At 26.2% G+C, this 22,344-nt stretch overlaps 1 protein-coding gene across 1 annotated transcript in view; it reads left to right on the top strand.

Annotated features, from left to right (window-relative positions):
• The window catches only part of LOC134837623 (zwei Ig domain protein zig-8-like), a 131,592-nt gene that overhangs the window by 70,178 nt on the left and 39,070 nt on the right, over positions 1–22,344 (top strand). The window contains exons 4-5 of the mRNA XM_063853009.1: positions 8,082–8,135; positions 8,740–9,740. Of these exons, the coding sequence (XP_063709079.1) occupies positions 9,668–9,740 (73 nt within the window). The 5' untranslated portion in view covers positions 8,082–8,135; positions 8,740–9,667. The remainder of the gene's footprint in view (positions 1–8,081; positions 8,136–8,739; positions 9,741–22,344) is intronic.

Raw genomic sequence — 22,344 nt, 5'->3', positions numbered from 1 at the left:
AAAGATTCTTCTTCTTCTGTTTCTCTGGAAAAATGGATGAAGTAAAAACGTGCTCAAAATTGTTAAATGATTACAAGATAAAATTCCTCCTCCAACATTTTTTTTTCAGGTACTCTTCTCCTTCTAATAGTTTTCGCAGAACAAAATCGCAATACATGATCTGAGTTTTTTTTTCTCCTGATTCGCAACAAATTTCTTTTGTACAAATTTTAAGATAATTGGCATCAACAAGCAACGGATACCGAACGAGTAGTAGAAGAAGAAGAAGAAGACATTCACGCATCAGTTCGTGTTTTTACGATATTTATTACCCACATACCGATTTTTTTTGTTAGTAACAAGGTCAACTGGTCCCTCGTTCGAGAAGTGAGATATTTAACCTTGGATTGTTTCGCAATTTTTCTCTTTGGATTTTCCGAAAAAAGAAAAATTTTTCAAGACACGCGAGATTCTGCCTATTCACAACTGATAAAAGATAAATGTGCAGGAGATGAATGCGAAGTAAAAAGAAAGAAGGATGATTTTTAATATAAAGCGATTTCGGAAGGTATGAACGCACGCATGGAACATGGAGGCAGTATATCTCCATTAGAACAGATGATTGTAAATCTTATAGCTGAACGCTCTTCTTCGCATGTAAGTAATATTTATGTGTGTGGAGTACTTGGAATTTGTTATGGGATGGTTTCATTTTGTGTCGTGCTTTAACAGATTTGACTAAAGTTGAGAAAAAAGTGAATTTCGTGGAATTTTTTATACAAAAAATCTAAAAAAAAAATTCATTGAGAAAACTTTTAATTAGAAAAAATTTGTAAAATTTGCATTCATTAAAAAAATGTGAAAAAAAAAACAAATTTCACATTTTTGTACTCCTCAAAGACAAAAATTTGATTTTTTTTCTATTTTTTTTTTTAAATCAGAAATTTTAATTGATTAAAAGTAACTTGCGCATTCGAAACTGTTCATTAATACCATTGGCTGTTCCCGGTACTTGTTATAATAAATTATGCATTCATGCCTTGAGTTTCAATCAAATTCTAGGAAATCTTTTATGATACATAAATTGAAATACTCCTTTGAATTTATTCTCTGAAGCAAGAAAAATAATGGAAGTATTAAAAAATGGACTGAAATGTGTCTGATGCAGATTTTATTTTAATAAAAATTGAAAAAATATTAAAAAAATAAACAAAAATGAAAAATTTCACATTTTTGTACTCCTCAAAGACATTTTTGATCAAATTTAATTTTTTTTTTTTCAAAATTTTTTAAAATATGGTAAGAAAATATTTGAAAATTAACATTTTTTGAGTAGTTAGACTAAAAAAAAATTTTAAATTTGAAAAAAAAATTATTTTTCAAAAAATTTGCAAATCGCTTCTTGCTAATTCAACAAAAATTCCTGTTTTTCTTCCTCCTTCCCATTTTATGTCGATAAAAAATCGCTGATAAGATTTTTTTCTCTTCTGTTATCGATTTACTTTCAATTTCTCACGCAACCCGACATAGATTTACAGCAGCAGCAGCCATAGTTCAAGGCTACAACAACAACAACATATCTCGTTCCTTCATGATTCATTTGCTCGAAATGTTGTCGCAAGTACCAAACGAAATTGAACTGAATTGTTTTTCATCTCTTTTTTTCTCTCTAATATTGAAAAAAAGGTCTCACATTTTGTCCCTCGACGGACTTTTCTCGAAGACGACGCCGCCCGACGACGAAACAAAATGTGTGTCGCAGAAAAATCCATGGCAAAAAAAAAACTCGTAATGTCATGAAATCAATTTTAATGTGATGACAGACAAGTTTTTTGTTGTTCGGCAGTCCTTTGATTTTCTGCATGGACGACAAAAAATGCTTATAACAGAAAAAAAAGTCAATCTGTCTCATTTTGTACGACGCCTTTAACGTACCGTTGTAGATAAAATCTATCAAAATCACGCAAAAAAAGGTATTTTTGTCTGTTGCTGATCCCGATACGAGTAATTTAGTGATAAGTTTATATTACGAAACACACACACAAAAGTGACAAAAAATCTTGTTTCGCATGATAAATTTGATCTCTTTTGTTGTTGTTTGCATTCAAAATCGCTCATAGGTGTCGCGTGATGCGACATTTTTTTAATGAAACTTTTTTGTTTATTGAAAATTACCTTTGAAACTTGCATTTCATGAGTCAAAAAGCTGTCGGGGTCAAAGTTCGTCGTTTGAACTAATGCTACTTTGTCATTTTTAATCACTTGTGTCATCTTTAATTTCGTCACGTACGACAACAATTATGTTTTAGTGTATCAGCAATTCTTTTTTTTTTCGAGTACAAAAAGTGCTCGAGACGAAAAAAATGTTTTTTCACACTGAAAAAAAAATTATTGTGTGAACTTTTATTGATTTTGACGTAATTTTAATTTTTTTAACATTAATTGGACTCACGCATGAAAAATTTTCAGAAAAGCCAAAATTACCTCAATTGATGTGCGATGTTAAATAAAAATATTTAATCCTCACATAAAAAGTTTTCCATTAGCAAATGATGATGAAAAGGTATAATAGGATGAAATATAATTAAAATGTTTACAAAAGTTATTTTTTCACGGGAAATTTGTCTGGAAAAATGAAACATATTTGAATATTTTTGAATAAAATACTGGTCGACCTGTATTTATTTATAAATTTGTTAATTTATGGTTGAATTTGGCAAGTTATGAATTAAAATTTATAAATGAAAGTTTTTTTTAAAGGTGTTAGATTTTTTTTCACAAATTTAGTTTAAAGCGCCATCTATTGGATATTTTTTTAAATTTCACAAAAGCAAATATTTTTCAAAGAAAATTTTAAACTAAATTAAAACTTTATTTTGCCTTTTAATGATTTTTTAAAAGACAAATTTTCATTTAAAATAACTCCTTTGAAGCTTTTTTACATTAAAATTACTTTTTGTCAGAGACATCTAGTGGTATTTTTTTAATTTCTTTAAAAAGTAAGCAATTTGAGTTAAAATTTATTTTTTATTTTATTAAAAATTATTTGTGGAATGAAAAATTTAAAATAAATATTTTTTAAAATTTTTAATTTAAAAGCGCCCTCTATTGCATATTTTTTTTAAATTTATCAAGTAAATATTTTTCTAATGAAATTGAAAATTTAATTAAAACTTAAATTTGTATTCTAATGATTTAGAAGACGAACTTTTTTTTGAAATTACTCGTTTGAAGCCTTTTTATACTAAAATTACTTTTTATCAGGGACATCTAGCGGCAATTTTTTTTATTTCTTAAAAGTACGCAGTTTAAGTTAAGATTTATTTTTATTCTATAAAAAATTATTTATACAATGAAAAAAATTAAAAATATTTTTTTTTTAGTTTTTTAAAAGCGCCCTCTAACGTATATATTTCAATAGCTTATATTTGATAGTTAATTCAACTTTATCAAACAAAATTTCAGTTTATTAAATATTACTTCTTAATTAATGGAGACGCCAGGTAAACTTTAATAAATTCAAACAACCAATTAACCGGAAAATGACAAACTTTGCGAAACGTTATTAATTACAAATGTTATGAAAAGCAAACATCATAATAATATTTCACACGTGTGCCTCAGATATTTGCCGTTTCCTCGGAATTAATTTTGTTGATATTTGTTCTATTCAAAATTATTATTTAATCGAATTTCAAGAAGACTTGTCGCTCCGAAAACTTCAAAGGAAAACTTTTCGCTCGAATCAAAATCGATTCAAATCCATTCAAAATCATGTTTGAAGCATTAATGCTCGACTCAATCGCTTTTCAAGTGAAGCCGCGTGAGAGAGAGAAAGAGGAAAAAATTTCTTATCAGACATTCGAATCATCACGCAATCCCCCAATCTGCCATTGTTCATCCATAACCTACAATACGCCATTCTCCAGTGACTCGGCAAGATTGTATGATTGGTTAAAGCACTTTTTCCATTGTTCCATTGTTGAAGCGGCTTCAAGTGAATGCTAATATAAATGGTATTAATTCAAAAGTTGTGACAAAATAAATCAGAAATAACATACGACGGGCGGCAACGGCGGCATGTGCGATAATAAATTGTTGTGGTAAGTGATGAAAATGTTTCTTTTTTTTTTGCGCTACGTGTCAAGTACTTGCTTGCGCGCGAGAGGGAGAAGGGAAAAAAAGTAATATTAACATCGATATTTTTTTAATGTTCACATAATGATGATTGTTGGTGCTGATAGGCGTTATGGCTGCCTCGCGCGTTGTTTTTCTACTGCAAATATCAATAGAACGTAATAAATTGTTGGTTCGGAAAACACTCGTGGCTCAACAAGGGTAATTATGGCCTCACACTTTTTGTGTTTGAGAGTTGATTATGAAGTGAGGTGAACATTTATTGCAATAATTTGAGGAAAAATTAGTTTTTATTGCATTTTTTTTAATGAAAAATCGTAGATTTAATTATTTTTGTTTTTAGAACTACTTAAAATGAGAAAAAAATATATTATTATTTTTAAATAAATAAATAAATAAAAAAAAAAAAAATAAATTAAAAAATTTATACTTTAAAAAATTTTACTTTAATAAATTAATATTTTTTTTAAATAACTAAATTTAATTAATTAACTAAAATAAACTAAATTAAATTTAAGTTTTTATTAAAATTCTTTTTACAATTACAAAAAAAAAAATAAATAAATTTTAAATATTTTGAGTTTAAATTAATTTAATTTAATTTGATTTAAATTTTTTTAATTAATAAAATTTTTTTTTAAATTGAAATTAATTTTTAAAATTATTTAAAATTAATTAAAATTATTTTTAAATTTATTTTAAAAAAGTTTTTATTTTATAAATTTTTAAAAAAAATAAATTTTAATTTTGAATTAAATTAATAAATTACTTTAATTTTTAAATTTATTTTTTTTTAAATTTATTTATAGTTTTTATTATAAATTTTTTTTTTTTAATTTAAAAAAAAATAAATTTTTTTTAATTAAATAATTATATTTAAATTTATTAAGGTAATTAAATTTTGAAAAATTTATTTTATTTATAAAAAATTCAAAAATAAAATTTTTAAACAAATTATATAAAATTTGTGGTAATTTTTTTGCACAAAATGAACAAACAAAACAACAAATAAGTAACAAATTCGTTAAATTTGTTAAAACCCACAAAACTTACAATTTTTCTCGGTATGTTTTACATTCTCCATGCATGTCATGTCAAGCCGCCATTAGAATTTCTCTTCATCCCACACATAAATATTTTAAAAATAAATATCTAAACCAACTTTCATCATTTATTCATCTACTAAAGATTACAATTTACATATTTTTGTACATTTGCTCGTAAAATTTTAATTTCTTCTCTCGTTTTTCTTCATCCCGATCTCAAACTGAACTTCAGAGGAGTAACTTTTTATCTCATGCCGCATGACGATATGATGATGTTTTCTTGATAAATTATTTTATTTACTTTACAAGTGAATGTTTATTTTATACTGAGGCAAGAAAGTTGTCTTTTATGGATAAAATACTCGAGAAAAAAATCTTTATTGGAGTTTAGTTCAGAATCGGAAGAACAGGAGACAATTTTCCCGAGAAAATGATCTTAACTGACCAATGTTTAATTCTTAATGAATAGTTCCAACCCTAATCATCAAAATAATTTATTAATTCAAAGTAAACATTGAGGAAATCCTTTTGATGACAACTTTTGAATAACGATGAATTTCGATTCATCTCTGAGGATTCCTTTGACCGTTTTTCACTGTGTACCTATCAAAGCTCATCTTGTCCTTCCCCCTTCAACATCCATCATTATAAATTCCATGTACGACTACGTTTTAGTAATTACTCATTTCAAAGAGAAAGAGAGCGAAACCAAATAAACACAACTTCATTAAAAATTCATGCTCAACTGGCAGCAACAGTATTTTGCTCTTTGATCGGTTTATTTAGCTCGTACTCGAGAAATGTTTCTCGAGTTGTTGCGTTAATTGCATTTTTAATTACGAAGCTATTTTTCGCATGTTTTTCTTTTAAATTTAGCTACTTAGAGGAATTTATTTAATTTTATTTTTCTGAGAAATTTTTTGCTTATTTAAGTAAACTTTACTTGAAAAAAATAAAAATTTGCCGCTAGATGGCTCTGACAAAAGTTATTTTTTATTGAAATATTATATTTTATTTTATTTAAATTAATTAAATAAATTTTAGACATTTTTTAATAAAAAATAACTTTTGTCAGAGCCCTCTAGCGGCAATTTTTTATTATGTCATTTCTCAGTTCATTAAAAACAAAAATGTTGATTTTGTGGATTCGTTGAGTCATTCAAAATCTTTGATTCAAAAAAGTTCTAACATAGCAAAAATTAATTTCGAAAAAAAATATACGGTAGAGGGCGCTTTAATATTTTTTTTTATTTTAAAGCTTAATTCAACTTTTTAAAGAAAAATTTTCTAAAAATTCTATTTCAACAAATAAAAAATTAGATATCGAAATTTACAAGTGCTTATCAAAAAACCAAAATAAATCATGACCAAAAATTCACTGCTTCGAAATGTGGGTCAAGTTTCCCTCATACACTCACACTTCGTACAACGAACATAAATAAAATAACAATCTCTTCCCATGCACAATTAATGTGCAAATTTAAGGGCATTGTGGTGTGATGTGAACAGCAACACTCCTCATCGTGCACTCTTTAAGTGTTATCGATTATCGCATAGTTTATTATTTTATTTTATTTCATTTTATTCCGGTTTCATTGTACGAAATAAATAAATTAAAACGCAATAAAATTCGGTTTTTATGGCGAATGTAGGAGGAAAGGGACGCACTTTCAATCACTTTTCAACAAAGTTATGACTGAGTGACGTAGGTTAGTACTATTCACTCTTGACAACGTTGGATTGATATTTAATTAAAATTCCACTCGAGACATCCATTAACTGGAAAAAAAATTTTAATTCCTTTTCACAAAAAAAAAATTAAATAAAAAAAGTAACGGACAATTGAATGAATGAAAAGAAAAAAATCTTTAGAAAAAACTGAATGAGTTTAAAACAAAAAAAAAGGAAAAAAGGTAAAATGAATGGCTGGCTAGATAGACTTTTCTTTTATTATTATTATCATTGCTTTTTATGTAAATAATTATTATTATTGTCTTTCCTTTTTATTTTTTTTTCTTTATTTAAAATAAAAGCTATTTTCATGATACGACTCTCAATTGTCATCATTATAATATTGTTATGCAGTAACTTGCGCCATATATTTTATTTACCTAGATAATAAAAAAGAAAAAGTTAAGACTTTTATGGTCATCGGAAAGTGTGTTAAGAAGAAGACAATAGCGTGAAATTGCACATGAATATAATGAGAAAATAGTAAAAATGTGGGTGAAAAAAGTTTTAAATGGAATTTTTTGTTTAAAGTTTAGTTGACATTGAAAGAAAAAAATTAAATTAATTTACGATGGAATTTTTTCATTTTTTTACGTAATTTTTTGTTATAAGATTTTAAATTTATTTTTACATTTTTTTTAAATTTAATTTTATTTTTTATTAAATTATTTTTTTTTAATTAATTTTATAATTACTTAATTTTATTAAAATTTTTGATAATTATTAATATTTTTTTTTATTTTATTAATTTATTTTTTAAAGCGCCCTTATTGTTTTTTATTGTTATTTTTATTTTAATTTTTTAACTCATTAATGTTTTAAATTTTTAAATAAATTATTTTTTTTTTAAATTTTTAAATGAAAAAAAAAATTAATTAAAATTGTTCAATTTAATTATTTAAATCAAGTTTAATTTTATTGAGAGACATCTGGCGGCAAAATTTCGTAATCATTTAAGACTTAAGTTAAAAAATTGTTTTTTTTTTTATATATATATATTTTTTTACCTTGGTAAGAAAGACGTACAAATATAATGACATATGTTACTCAAACTATTGAAAAACGACTTCAACAGACTATTCATTTAAAAAAATCTTTTCAAAAATAACTTTTCAAATTTAACTGATTTTAAATCATTTTACGACACCTAAGTATTTATCCAATTCCTCTTTTTTATTCTCTTTGCAGCTCCAATAACAACTAAAGTCCACAGAATCGAACGAAAAAGTTTCCATTTTGCAAGTAAGTGACAATATATGGTCCGAAAACTTTTCTACGAACAGAAAAAAAAAACTTTCCAACTTGGGCGACGTGCAAAATCAAGTAATAAAATATAAAATAAAATGAAATCAAAAAAAGATTCTTGCAAGAATAATAAAAGCGTACAATAAAAATAATAATAAGGAGATCACTAAAGCGTGCGAAACTTTTCCATTTTGCAGTGTCTATCAAATTGGTGTCATCAGTGTATATATGCGAAAGCAAGTTGATAAAAAATTTCTTCTCTCATTTTTCGAGTCAAGCAAACATTTCGAGAGAGAGAACGAAAAAGATAAGAAAAATGTTGGCGGTGCATGTGGAACATCTGTAATAATATTACATACTCCGATAATATCCTTGAGGGGATTTGCTGTAAAATTTGTTGAAAAAAAAAATAAAGTTTTCCTCGTCGACTTTTTCGTCTTTTACGTTGCATTTACAACGCCGCGCGTACACGATTTCTGACAGAAAAGTTTTCCATTTTCTTAAAAAAAAAAATAAATGTAAAAATGCAGAAAAGTCCTTAGATACTCTTTCTACCTAACTACAACATTTTTTTTTTCTTTTTATTTATCTCCGTATTTAGAAGCTTCCAGCTAGTTGCGGCGCAGAAATGTACTTCCAACGAAGGAAAATGGGTTTCGTAAACAACGAGAAAAGATAATTTTTCTCTGTGAGAGTAAACTTTCTCCAAACTAGAACACAAAGTGAACAATTTATGTGCCGACTAAAGTGTAATAGTAAGTAAAATTATTATCATTAAATACGAAAAGAAAAAAAACGGAGCAAAGAGAAAAAAAACTTTGGGAAAGAAAAGCAAACGAACCAAAATGTCACCGATGTCGTTCTCCGAAAACATTCAACATTATTATCGTCAACTGCAGTTTATAAGTGATATGAACTATTTGTTGAAAAATATCATAAAGTTTAGTTTAGGCTAAAAGCAGAGAAAAAACTCGAGTCATCATCATCATTTTTTTCTGTGTGTGATATTTTCTCGAGACACACGAGTGAAGTGAAAAAAAAAATAGTGAGATAAAAGAAAGAAAGAAGAATTGAGTGAGCCAAAACGAAAGACGGAAAGATTAAAAAAATTGTCTCTTTTCAGCCTCGTCTTAAAAATAAAACCAAAGAAAAAAAATAATAAAAATAAAGAGCAGAAAATAAATATTACAAGATAAGAATAAAGTGTCTTTTCACGGCTCTGTCAAAGTGAGTTCTGTTGAAAAAAAAATGTAAAGAAAAAATATTTATTTATTTACTAAAAAAAATAGAAGCGAAAAAAAATAATAAAGATAGAAAGAAGGATTATCGCATATAGAAAATCTCTCGGTTGTGCAGTAATTTATTTAATGAAATAAAGAAAAAAAAGAGAGTAACTAGAACAAAGACGCATCATCATCATTATTTTGCTCCTCTTCACACGAGCAAACACACTCACATAGTATTCATCATCATCATCATCGTCATCGTGTCGGTGTCAGTGTTGACATCGTCAAAAAATATAATAGAAAATGGCACAACTGAAGCAAAACATTTTTTATATCCTTTGGGTGATTGTCTTCTTTTTCACCGTATGGCATTCAGGTAAGTACCTAATATACATGTTACATTGTTCGAATCTTCGTTACATAACGTATAGATATTATTCATCATCATCATTCATGTGTCTGGGCACAAGGCTGGGGATGCGACGAACAGAGAGTGTATTAGAATATGATAGTTATTCTTGTGCTCGTAAAATACTCAAGGAATTTGTGGGTGATGAGGTTGTTGTCTATAAGGCTGCTCGAAGGTTGCTAGACATTGTTTTTGTCGGTATATAGAAGAATAAAGATGGAGAGAAAATATGGGGGTGAAAATTGCACCTTTTGATTTTTTCTGAAAATTGAATTACTTTAAAGGGATTTTATGATTTTTAAAGTTTTTAACGAAATTGAGTTATAAAAGTAAAAATTTCTTTACTGTTTCACTAATTTTAAAAATTCAAGGCTAAAAGTTGATATCTTAACCAATGGAAGGAACTTAGCTAATATTATTTATCTGCAATTGCTTAGTTTATCTTATTATACCTACAGAAGAGTTTGAATCAAGAAGAAAAAATTTTTTCTCATATTGAAAAAATTAGCGTATCCCTTTGAAAAGATTTTCGCGTTTTGAAATTTATAATTTCAAAGACCAAAATTCAAAAATATTTTTTGTTGAAAAGCTTGAACCCTTGGCTTTCAAGTACAACTTGAATTATTTTAATAGCTGAACTTAAATTTATTGAAAAATTAGTTTTTCCAAATTTTGAAATGTCCTCCTCTGTGGACAAATCCGGGAAAGGGATAACAATTGAAGAGATTCTCGTGAGTTTAAAATTTTAAATCTAATTTAAATCCAGTTGTGTGAACAAATAATACACGTTTTCAACAGCCGAAGGCTCAAAAATTCGTGATTTTTATTCCTAAATATTTTCTCATTAGTTTTACATAAAATTATCATTATTTACAACAAACCTAACTCAATTAACGTAACTTAGTGCTCATCAGCTCGAACATTTGCTAATAGTATGTTTTTGCTAATTGAAATTGTCTTTTCGAAGACGTCAATTTTGACATTTCTTAACAAGTTGTCTTATGATACCGAAGTTGTGTCCTGTATTAAGGTTAGTTCCATCACCTCTTACTAAATATGTTTTTTGCTGATTGCAATTGTCTTTCAGGCAGGTTTACTATATTATTGCAGCTTAAGATTTCGGGTTTTGTAGTTTGTGTATTTTTACTATCATCGATGAACATAAGTTTTGTTTTTGAAAAGCAGCAGTTGAACTTTTTGCCTCGGCTTTTTTTGTAGTCAGAATATAAACTTTTCTTTGGAAGATAATTTGTATCGTATTCAACTTTTTACTTCTTAGTCTTTAATAGTTTCTTTACATCGTCAAACCTGAAAATAAAATTTTAATTAGATAAATAAATAAATAATTCATTAAAATAAATTAATATTGAGAATACTTACCTGTCTCAAAGTAAAAAATTTGAAATAAGAAAAAAATTGAATTAGCAAAAAATTTACCGTCTCAAACTTCACAATCCTCATCTTTTTGTTCTATCCTCTTGCTCATGAAATTTTCTAAACATCGAGATAATATTAATAAATGGTTCATAAAGTTCATTCTTCGTGCATTGTTTAGTTGCCCATAAAATATAAGTGGTTGATTGATTATAAAATTAACTATATCTCAGAGAGTATGAGACAATGAGAAACAAGTAGGATGAAATGGTTTGGGGACTTCTTTTGTTCTTCGAAATGTTTCTAAATGACTCATAAAGTCTTGTGTGGGTTATGAGGTTTTGTCATATATCCATTAAGACATTAATGTGTCTCTGGAGCTTCTGGAATATCTTTTCAGCTCGTTAGAAACTAAATTACTTTCAAGAGTTTTATCAATGAATAAAATCTCAAAACGTCGAGATTCCAAAAATAACTTTGAAATGGACGAACATGTCATTTTTTTAAAAACCCTTATCTTACCTCATATGACAAAATTCCTTTTCCCCGCAATTCCCTCGTAGCAAGCTTCCTTTTTCGTGATGTATCTTTTCCGCACAAACACCAATAACGATAACATGCGACGTGATTGCCTGTCTCTTCAAATAAATTTTGTAAAAAGTCAAGTCTTCAATGAAGATGAAACTGAAACACGACAACATAATTTAACTTTGAATGGATGTCTTGATTCGAGAGACGTGCCGTTCTGATGAAAAATTACTTCACGTATGACTTCAAGGTCGGATCGTACGTTCTTCATTAATATCATTAAAGCAAAAAATGAAAAAAAAACGTCACAAGGCCAATGAAAAATGATGGACAAGGGAGTCCCGAGATGTCATGATGAACTTTTAATAAACTCAATCTCAACATATGACATTTGCAATCAAAACAGGACAAAATGTTATTTAAAGAGTGATTCCCTGATGAGATACAAGGGAAAATATCTCCCATTCTACCTGAAAGCACATCCATGTAATTCCCGGGCAAAACAAGAAAAAGTGCTTTCAGGTTATGATGATGATGTCGGTGCTCCTGTTGCTGCTTCTGCATCCCAAAAATAAAAACAATAACACGACATCATAAAACACAACAAACAAACGAACGACAACGAACGTCAGAGAAAAACTCCAAGGTATACAAATAATCAGAGTGCATGTTTCGTTTGTTTATTCTGCTCCGCATGTATTCCGTACCGTCAACTCAGACATGAGAGATTTGCATATGTTCAAAATGTGTTCGGCAGCAGCTATCATTTCGCATCATATCTCGCATCTGGGACACGAAGTGATATCTACGACTATTTCATAAATGTTATTTTCCTGTAATTTGTTTGCCATTGAATCTTTTGATGATATGCTCTCTTCGAAACTGGCAGCGTGTAACTAAAGCGAAAGAAAGCACAGCAAACTGGAATTGAATTTAATTATAGAAATGCATGGGAGGGCTTTGTGGTTTTGCATCTCTAAAATTAGAGAATTTGATTTTGTTGATGTGTGCATATAAAGTGAGATGTTAGGCGAAAAATTCCCATATCAGAAGACTTTATGTGATTTTATCCGAAAATTTGTTTGATAATCAACGAAGAAAATGATTTTATTAAATTTTGTTTAAATTTGAATGGAAAGAGTTTAAGAATTGATTAAAAAAACTTTCATTATTTTCCAGAAATAAATTTGTTTGTTTTTTTCTGGTTGAATAGATTAAATAAATCTTGTTTTTGCATCAAATTGATGCTTTGAAGCGTAAACAACCAACATTAATTAAAGCCTTAATGATATTGATAGGTTACAACTTTAAAGGCAAAATTAACAATCAGTTATCAATTTGTAAATTTTAGATTTTTTTAAAATCAATTTTGAAATTTATTGTATTGAAATACTCAAGATCTCATTTTTGGCGCCAAATTATTCAGGGTTGCTAAAAATATTTTTGTAACGATTTTTTGATTGTTTTTGATAAAAAAAAAAATAATAAATTTTCATTGCAAGAATAGTTAAAAATTTATATTTTTATCAAAATCAATCAAAAATTCACTAAAATTTACGAATAAGTCAATTTTTGGCTACCTTTAGTAACGCCATAAGAAAATTTGGCGCCAAATTATGATTTCTTGAATTTTTTATAAAAATTGGTCTAAATGAGCTTTAAAAATTAAAATTATATCATAAATTGATATATAAAGAGATCTGTAAAATTTTCCCGCCAAAATCATAAGATCTTCTTTAGTAGCCATTTTATAAAAGATCGTTTGTACTGTATTTCGCTAAAAATAACTCACGAGCCTGAAAATCGTCGAAATACAGTAGAAAAGTTAAAATTGCTGTAAATCTTGATTTTTAGTCAAAAATAAATTCCTTTCTACATCATTAAGCTAATTTACAACGAAATTTCGTAAATTATTCCTTTGTAGAAACGAAAAACGACAACAAAGCATTTCAAACGCCCACAACTTTATCTAATTCACTTAAAAGTACGAAAATAGCCGTAAATAAATTCAACTTCCGAAATGCCATTCATCCTTTTCTCCTTCCTCAATTTCTTCTACTCGTTAGTTATGCAAAATATTGCCGTCATGGAAGCAAAAGCCATGCTATCAACTCCTTCTGCTGTCCTGCCTGCCCAAATAAACGAATGAGTGAGTGACGTTTATGTGTTGACAGTAATGCTACCTAATTTTTCTCATTTGTCCGAAGTTTCCAAAGTTTTTTGCTCAAAACAAAAACATTTTGCCTGTGTGACACGCAAAATATTTCTCTCTCTCTCGATTGTTTTTTTTTCTTTTCTTTTATCGTTCGAACAACCTTGCGAAAAGCCATTAATCAATGTTACCTGCCCAGTGACTGCAAACCGGTGAAAAGCTTTTTCTTTCGTCTTTTTCTCTTTTGTCACGTTTTTAGTCCCATTCATGTGTCCGTACAAAACTAAAACAACATTTTATCAGGAAAAACCTCTGATTGTAGGTCAGTTCTTCTTCGTCGTCGTATTTTGTGTGCAAAATGCTTTTTGTGTTTTGGGGGGAATGAGTTTATCATGCAAGGCAACATTTATTCACGTAATAAATGTAATCAAAGGAGTAACACAAAAAACGATTTAGACAAGAAATGGGTGACATTCAGTACAGGGAAAAGACACAATGTGGTTCATGTTGCGGTAGGTATTTGCTCCGAGAGACAATTTCAAGTAAAATTCCAACAAAACACACAAATTTTAAATAACAACACGAACGAGTCTTTTGTTTTTCTTATTTTGCTCCTCTTTTGTCGGTGCAGGTAGTGCAGTTTCCTCGTTTCGAAAATAGACACTTCATAATAATAAATATTCCGTTTTGGGTTTTTATCTTGTTTTTTCACGAACATCCTCTGAATGAACAGGCGTAAAAATAGAAACAACTTACTACAACTTTTGTGAAAAGTGACTGGAATGGAGGAAAATAGTTGGATGCCATTTTTAGTTGGTACATTATCTGAAAAAGTGCGGGTTTTGTTGAAAAAACTGTTTTGTGAGTGCAACAAAGGCAAGGACAATAAGGCTTTGTGTTTCACTGACTTTTGTGCATTTTAAGAGAATTTTTCAAGCGAGAAAATTGCTCTCAAAATTTTTTGTGATAATAATTAATTTTTATTTTTTTTTTAAAGTAATACTTTTGATAAATTAATTTTTTTTAATGAAATGTTTGAAAAAAAATAATAAAAATTTTTACAAAAATTTATTTTGTTTTTTTTTTCACTGAAAAAAATTTAATTAAATAAAAAATAAATTTTGTATTCAATTTTTTTTTCATTTGTAAAATATTTAGATTTTTTTAAATATAATTATTTAAAATTTAATTAATTTTTTTTTAAATATTTCAAATATTTTTTTAAATATTTTTATTCAAAAATTAAGTAAAAATTTCTACTTATTTGTTTTATTAATTTTTTTTTTATAAAAAAAATATTAATAATAAAATTATTTAAAAATTTAATTTATTTATAATTTTAATTTATTATTTAAAAAATATTAAAATTAATACATGTCTTAAAATAAATATTTTTTATTAAAAAATATTATTTTATTAAATTATTTCAAAATTTTAAAAGAAAATAATTTAATTATTTTTTATAAATTTATTTAATGAGTTAAATAAATCTAATGAAACTTATTTTTTTAAATTGAAAAATTTTTAATCATATATAAAAATATTAAAACTTATATATTTTACTTCAAATTATTTAAATAAAAAATTTTATTTTTTAATCTTTAATTAATTTTAATAATAATTTTATTTTAAAAATTTTATTTTTTTAATTATTTTATTTCAAATAATTTTTTAATAAAAATTTAAAATTTTTGAAAATATTTTTTTTTTCATATTTTTTTCCTTTTTTTAATATTTGATTTTTTTTAAGAAAAATATAAAGAAAGTAAATTTTATCAAAAGTTTCTTGGAAAATTTCTTCAATACAGTTAATTAATTTAATTTGCAAGAAAAAATTACATTTCAAATAAATATTTTTAAAAAATTTTTGAGATCATTAGACCCTTGTTCAAAAAAAAAAAATAAGCCTTAAAATAACAAAAAAATGACAAAAATCCTAAATTTAAGTAATTTTTCTGAAAATATTTATCCCGAAAAACCCTACTTGACACAAAATCATCAATTATTTCCTACTTTTCTGATCCAAAGATGCAAATCTCATTTCTAAACCGCCCTTAAGTATCTCACTCTTTTTCAGGTTATCCCCTTCACGCGCCGCATTTTTCTTCATCTCTTTCTGAATTCTTTACGCATCATCCCCGTAATCCATAAAAATAGAAAGATAATGACAAAAACACGCATCACCCTTTTTTCCAGGCACTCGACAAGCAAAAAAAAGAAAAAAAGTTTATTATTTAAGTGTCTGCCTTTCCTTTCCTGCTTTTCTCGTGTCTTTTGTTATTCATATTTATTATCTCCACATTTTTCGCTCGTTCGTTATGCATAAGAGGGGCACAATTCAAATTCATTTCACATGCTTTTTACATATTATTTTACACTCAATAGCTTCGTCATGTGTGATGGCAAGAAGAAAAGAAACACAAGCAAAAAAAAAACGGAGGAATAAAGAGTGTCGCGCATCGTCGTCGCATTTATTATGGAAATTTTTACTTACAATTTTTTTTTGCTTGCTTTTATTTAAATTATTCATTCAAGTGCGCGAAGCTCATTTTTTCACGAGTTTTCTTGCATTTCTATTACGTAATATTTTTTCCATTAACTGTCTTCTTTTTTGTAAACACATTTCGAAGAAAAAAAATTTAAAATGTGCAATGGGAAAATTTTTGAATGTGTATTGGGATGAAATTTCAAAATGTGCATTGGGCAAAAAAAATTAAAAATTTGTTACAAAGTTAAAATTTCTTACTGAACTTAAAAAAAATTGAATTGTGCATTGGGACAAAATTTTAGAGCAAAAATTAAGAATTTTCATTAAAGGAAATATTGAGAATGTAAACTGGGGCAAATTTAGGACTCAAAGAAATTAATAGTTTGCAAAGGGATATAAATGTACGTTGGGCTGAAAGTATAAAGTTAAGATTAGAGCTAAAGCTCAAAATAGAAAAAAACCGATTACGAACGTTGCAGACATTTTAGAATGTGCATTGGGTCAAAAATTTATTAGGAATTATTTAAAATTTTTCAAATGAAAATTGAGATAAAATCTCAAAATTTTTAACAAGAATAGTATTTAAAATTAATTTTTGTAAGAAAATTCAAAATGTGTATTGGGAAAATTTTTAAAATGTGCATTGGGATCTGTCATGTCATTTAGTATAAAAAGCGCTTCTTATTGACAAATCTTTTGACGACAACTTTTCACAATTTTCCTCTTTACTTGGTGTCGTAATGAATGCGTAACTGTCAGAGAAACTTAACTTTTTCAACTCAATAAATGTTGTTATTTTTCTTTTAACACTTTTAAAAGTTGAATTTATTTTTTTTTCTTTGCTGTCGTCGTCCTCGTTCTGTGTCAAGTATAAAAGGACAAGCATGAAAAAAAGGTGAAACACTTCAACAAGAAGAAAAAAAAAAATAAAAATTGCATGTTAAATTTATGCAGATCACTCCTTTATTGTCGCTAATGTAAGTGTGTTTTGCGTTCCTTTCGTAATCTAATATTAAAATTTCTTAGTGTGAAAACTTTTATTTAGCTACGTGCGTAAAAAGAAAAGGAAAACGCATGAAACATTTTTTTTTTCAGTGAAATGCGAGAAGAGAGACAAATAATAGCGGTGATGTGTCAATGTCGCCAAGGTAAAATGAGCTGTTTGTTCGTCGACGTCTTCAATTTGCATAAGAAATGAAGACTTAAAAAGTTCGTTCGTTCCCTTTTTTGTGCCTTTTTTTCATTTCTTCCGTGTTGTTGATGTTATATGAGAAAAAAAAATGATTGAAAGTTGAATAAGACGTAGATGAGTTGAAGGAAATACGGGGGGTGACTCGTTAAGGGGAGGGATAAGAGCGCATTTTCAGTTTTTTTGACATTAAAAAAATATTTAGGCCTTTACTGAGCTTTAGTTCATTTTTGAGGCCTTTTTAAATTTTTTTTTTATTTTAAGGCCTTAAATGAATTTTTGTTCATTTTTGAGGCCTATAAACAAATTTTGATCATTTTTAAGGCCTTATTTAATAATTTTTTGAGAATTTTAAAAATTGTTTTCATTTTGAGGCCTTAATGAATTCTTGTTCATTCATGAGGCCTATAAAAACATTTTGAAGTCTTTAATTTTTTTTTTCAATATTATTAATAATTTTTAAAAATTCTAATTTTTTTTTATTTTGAGCCTTTTTAAGAAAAAAAAAATTAAGTTCATTTTTGACGTTCAAATATATATTTTAGTTCATTTTGAGGCCTAAATTAATTAAAAATTTTTAGCTCATGAATTTTTGGTCATTTTTAAGGCCTTTTTTAATTTTTTGAATATTTATAAAAATTTTAGATCTTTTTAAATTTTTTTAATAAATTTTAATTCACAGACAGAAAAAAATCTGCCTTTCAACACAATTTTTACTCTCAAACCACATTAAAAAAACTCCCTTTTTATATTTTTTGAAATGAAAAGAAACGGCTCAAGAAAAGAAAAATTGACATGGAAATTGCTTTATAAAAAGGATGATAATTTTTATGATAATTCTGACGTGTAAAGAGATATATTTTTATTTTTAGACGATGCGCTCATGCGAAACGACAGTAAACAACAAATAAATTTTCCAACAAAAATTTAAATGTGAATTGAATTCATCGCGATGTTTTGTGAAGCAATTTGCATTTATTTTCCTCCGCAAACTTAAAAAGGGGAGTTGAATCGAGTTTAGAACCGCAATTGAAATAAAATACGGCAAAATACGGAATTGTATTTCAATTAAAATACTTGAAACCCTTGTAACATAATATTATTACGGCGCGTTACGTAAAAGCAGCAACAGCAACTGAAACAAACATGAAACGGAATAATTTTTGCTTGAATTCAGATAAAATTACACATAAAAGTAACAAAAGTAGAAATTCTGAGTGTGTGCAACTCAACTCCATTTTTACCTTTCACGATGATTGCGAAAAAGGGAGCTGAGAATCAATACAAGTGTGTTGTGGAAAATTTTTTTGTTTTTAAAAGGAGGAGGAAAACGCACAGACAGGTTTTCCGAGGAAAAAAGAATGAAAAAGTTAAAACAAATAAATATCTACATAAAATTTGTAAAACGAGATAACAAGCTAAACAATAAATATTCCCAGAAAAAGAGTTTTTTTTTAAATATGAAACGATGTTTTTCGTTGGAATATGAATTTTGTCTGCTAGCGTGCGTTTTTTCGAATAAAAGTAACACTTTGAATTTTTTTTTCTTTAATTTTCAGAATTTTTTTCAAATAATTAAATAAATATTTTTATTTAAGATAAAATTAAATAAAAATAATTTTTGAAACATTTTTGTTTTTTTTTATATTTTAATAAAAATTTAAAAATCGTCTAAATTAAATTTTTTAAATATTTATATTTTTAATATTTAATTTTTTTTTATTTCTAATATTTATAAATTAAATATTTTTTTTATTTTTTAAATAAAATCAACAAAAAAAAAATTTAATAAAATTTTTAAAATTGAAAATAATTAATATCATTTTATTTAATTAATTATTTTAATATTTATATAATTTTTTTAAATTCAAAAACAAAAAATATTAATTTAATTTGAATAATTATTTTATCATTATTTTTTATTTTGAATTTTTTAATTAAAAAAAATTTTAAATTATTTTTTTTATATTTTTTTTAATTAAAAAAAATTAATTTTAAAAATTTTTAAATTTTTTTTAAGAATTTTTTTTTTAAGAGAAACTATTAAAAAAATCATGAATGTACTTTTTTAAAAATATTAAATAAAAAAAAATTATTTTTTTTAATACAATTTGATAGAAATTCTCTAAATTTTTCTCTTTTTCATGAATTTCATAACGAAACAAATTTCAGCTTGCGCTCGCCAAATAAAAATAAACAAAAATTTTGTTTCGCTAGAATAAATGCTTTTTAGCAAAATTAGCAAAAAAAAACTCCTCTCTTTGCAAAATCTCTCTTCTGTTGTTGTTCATGTATTTTTTTCAAAAATTTTGTTATGTTATTTTGTTACATATACATTTTAATTATTCGTTCCCATATTTTCCCTGAGTTTTGCATTTTTATCTCTATTTCTAGGTAATTTAATTAGATAACAGCCTTTATTGTAACAAAAAAGTACAACAAATCTCGTAATTCCGAAGAATTTTTTAAATATTTTTTTTTAATTCAAAATAAAAATCCTTGATAAAATACGAGGAAAACGCAATTAACACCAAAAAGTTCCCTCGAAATCATTAAAAACAACTTTTCCTCACGCCTCAGCGACAATTCCTTGAACAAACTTGTTTTTCACGTTAATTACGAGAATCAGAAGGATATTTGTACAAATGATGTCCTTTTGATAAGTAAATTTTCTTTCATTTTAATTATAATATTAAAATTTCGTTCAAAGTAAACAACCAAAAAAGCGGAAAATATTATTTTTAGTCGGTACCAAACATTTTTGTTTAATCAAAAAATTAAATTTTAATCAAAAAAAAACCAGGCGTTTCCCTTCGAAGTAACAAAATAACTTTTATTGGAAAAATTATTTAATAGTCGAGATAAAAAATTACTTTATTACGCATTTAGCATCGAAAGTCAGTAAAAATCCAGTAAAAATATTAAAAAAAGTAAAAATAAATTTCACGTCAATGCCTTTTATGGAAATTTAACAAGAAAAAATGTCGAAGGTGTTTGTCGTAAAAAGTTTTTTTTTGTCATGCTTTCCTTATTTTAACTTGACATGAAACGAATAAAAATATAAAAAAAAAATGTTGAGCCTTGATATTTCTTCATCTAATCTATGAATAATAAATAATAAAACGGAAAAAACTGCATGAACTGAAAAAATATAAAAAAAAGCGGCAAAAATAACATTTTTTTATGTCCATTTCCATTTACTCATACTTTGTTCGGATACTTTGTGATATCTGCAGTTGTTTGGGATAAACGAACAAAATATGTCCTAATATTTGTTCTGTATGTTTTTTCCCTTATGTACGCGATTTTTTCTTTTTTATTTTCGTTTTTTTTTATTATTTTCATTCCATTTTTGTTTTCTCAATATTTCGTGTACAGCTCCATAGATACACAAACACTTACAGTTATTAGAAAAGAAGACGAATTTTTCGGGTGCCTCACGAATGAACGGAAAAGATATCGTCTGATAGGCGCCAATGAGTCCCTTTCGAAAGTCTTTAATCCAATATCGTAAAATTTAGGATTTTTATCGTTGTTTTTATCAGACTTCCAAGAGATGAAGAAGAAAAAGAAAAAAAAGGAAAAAATAAATAACTGTCTGAATTTTTTTCGTTGTCTCAAATTGGTCTCCTAAGAAGTTAATAGTTTTGGATTTTTCTTTATTGGATAAAATTTATTCGATTAATGTTTGTTTTTGTAGATTTTTTGTGGTTTTTAATAAAAATGTTTTTTTTTGGGCGCGAAATTATTTAATATTATTTATTGTAAAGTTTGTCAAAGATTGAAACAAATTGGAATGGGCAGTCAATTTTTGTCTGAAAAATATTTGTTTTCTTTTGTTTTTTTCTTCGTTGAAAATTATGTAAGATGAAAAAATAACAAAAGTAATATTTGTCAAGATGAATAAAATTTTTGTCATACATAAAACAATTTTATTTTGCGTAACATTTTTTTATATTTGTTTTTCATTGGCTTGTTTAGTGTGTTATGTTTTTTTTGTGTTTCAAGGTTGATTTTGCAATTAGGATGGCTTTATTTGACTAATTTGTGATTTATTGAGTGCTGAATTGAGATATTGTCAGAATTAAAGTATCGATTAATGAGCAAAAAATATTTAAAAGGTTGCTGAATACTTGCTGAATTTGTTTGAAATTCGCTGAATTAGTTTAAAATTTGCTGAATTAGTTTGAAATTTGCTGAATATAATTTTATTTGTTAACTAAATGAGTCTAACAGTTGCTGAATTAATTTTATGTTTGCTGAAAATTCATCAAACGATATCAAGTGCTCAAAATTTGTTTCAAATAAGGTTGCTGAATAAAATAAAACCTTTGAAAATATTTTTTTTTGCTGAATAAAAATAATCATTGAATAAACATTAAAATATTCAAAAATATTTTAAATAATAAAGAAATTTGATTGCTGAGTAACGTTATATTTCTTGAAATTTGCTGAATTAAAATAAAATTCGCTGAGTTGATATAAAATTTGCTGAATTGAAATAAAATTTGCTGAATTGAAATAAAATTTGCTGAATTGAAATAAAATTTGCTGAATTGAAATAAAATTTGCTGAATTGAAATAAAATTTGCTGAATTGAAATAAAATTTGCTGAATTGAAATAAAAGTTGCTGAATATCATCTAATTTGAATAAAAAATTTGCTGAATTGATCGAAAAATTTCTACTTCTTGCATTGTAACTAATGAAAAATTCAATGAATAAATTTTTAAGTTGCTGAAAATAAATTTGACAGTTGCTGAATAGCTGAATTAACTTTATTTTAGTTTAAATTGAATATAAATAAATTCAGTATAAAAATAATTGAAAAAAAAAATTAC

The sequence above is a fragment of the Culicoides brevitarsis genome, chromosome 1 (assembly GCF_036172545.1).
Source record: "Culicoides brevitarsis isolate CSIRO-B50_1 chromosome 1, AGI_CSIRO_Cbre_v1, whole genome shotgun sequence".
Lineage (NCBI taxonomy): Eukaryota > Metazoa > Arthropoda > Insecta > Diptera > Ceratopogonidae > Culicoides > Culicoides brevitarsis.
The sequence above is the reverse complement of the archived record's forward strand: the minus strand, read 5'-3'. Positions and strand labels throughout refer to the sequence as shown.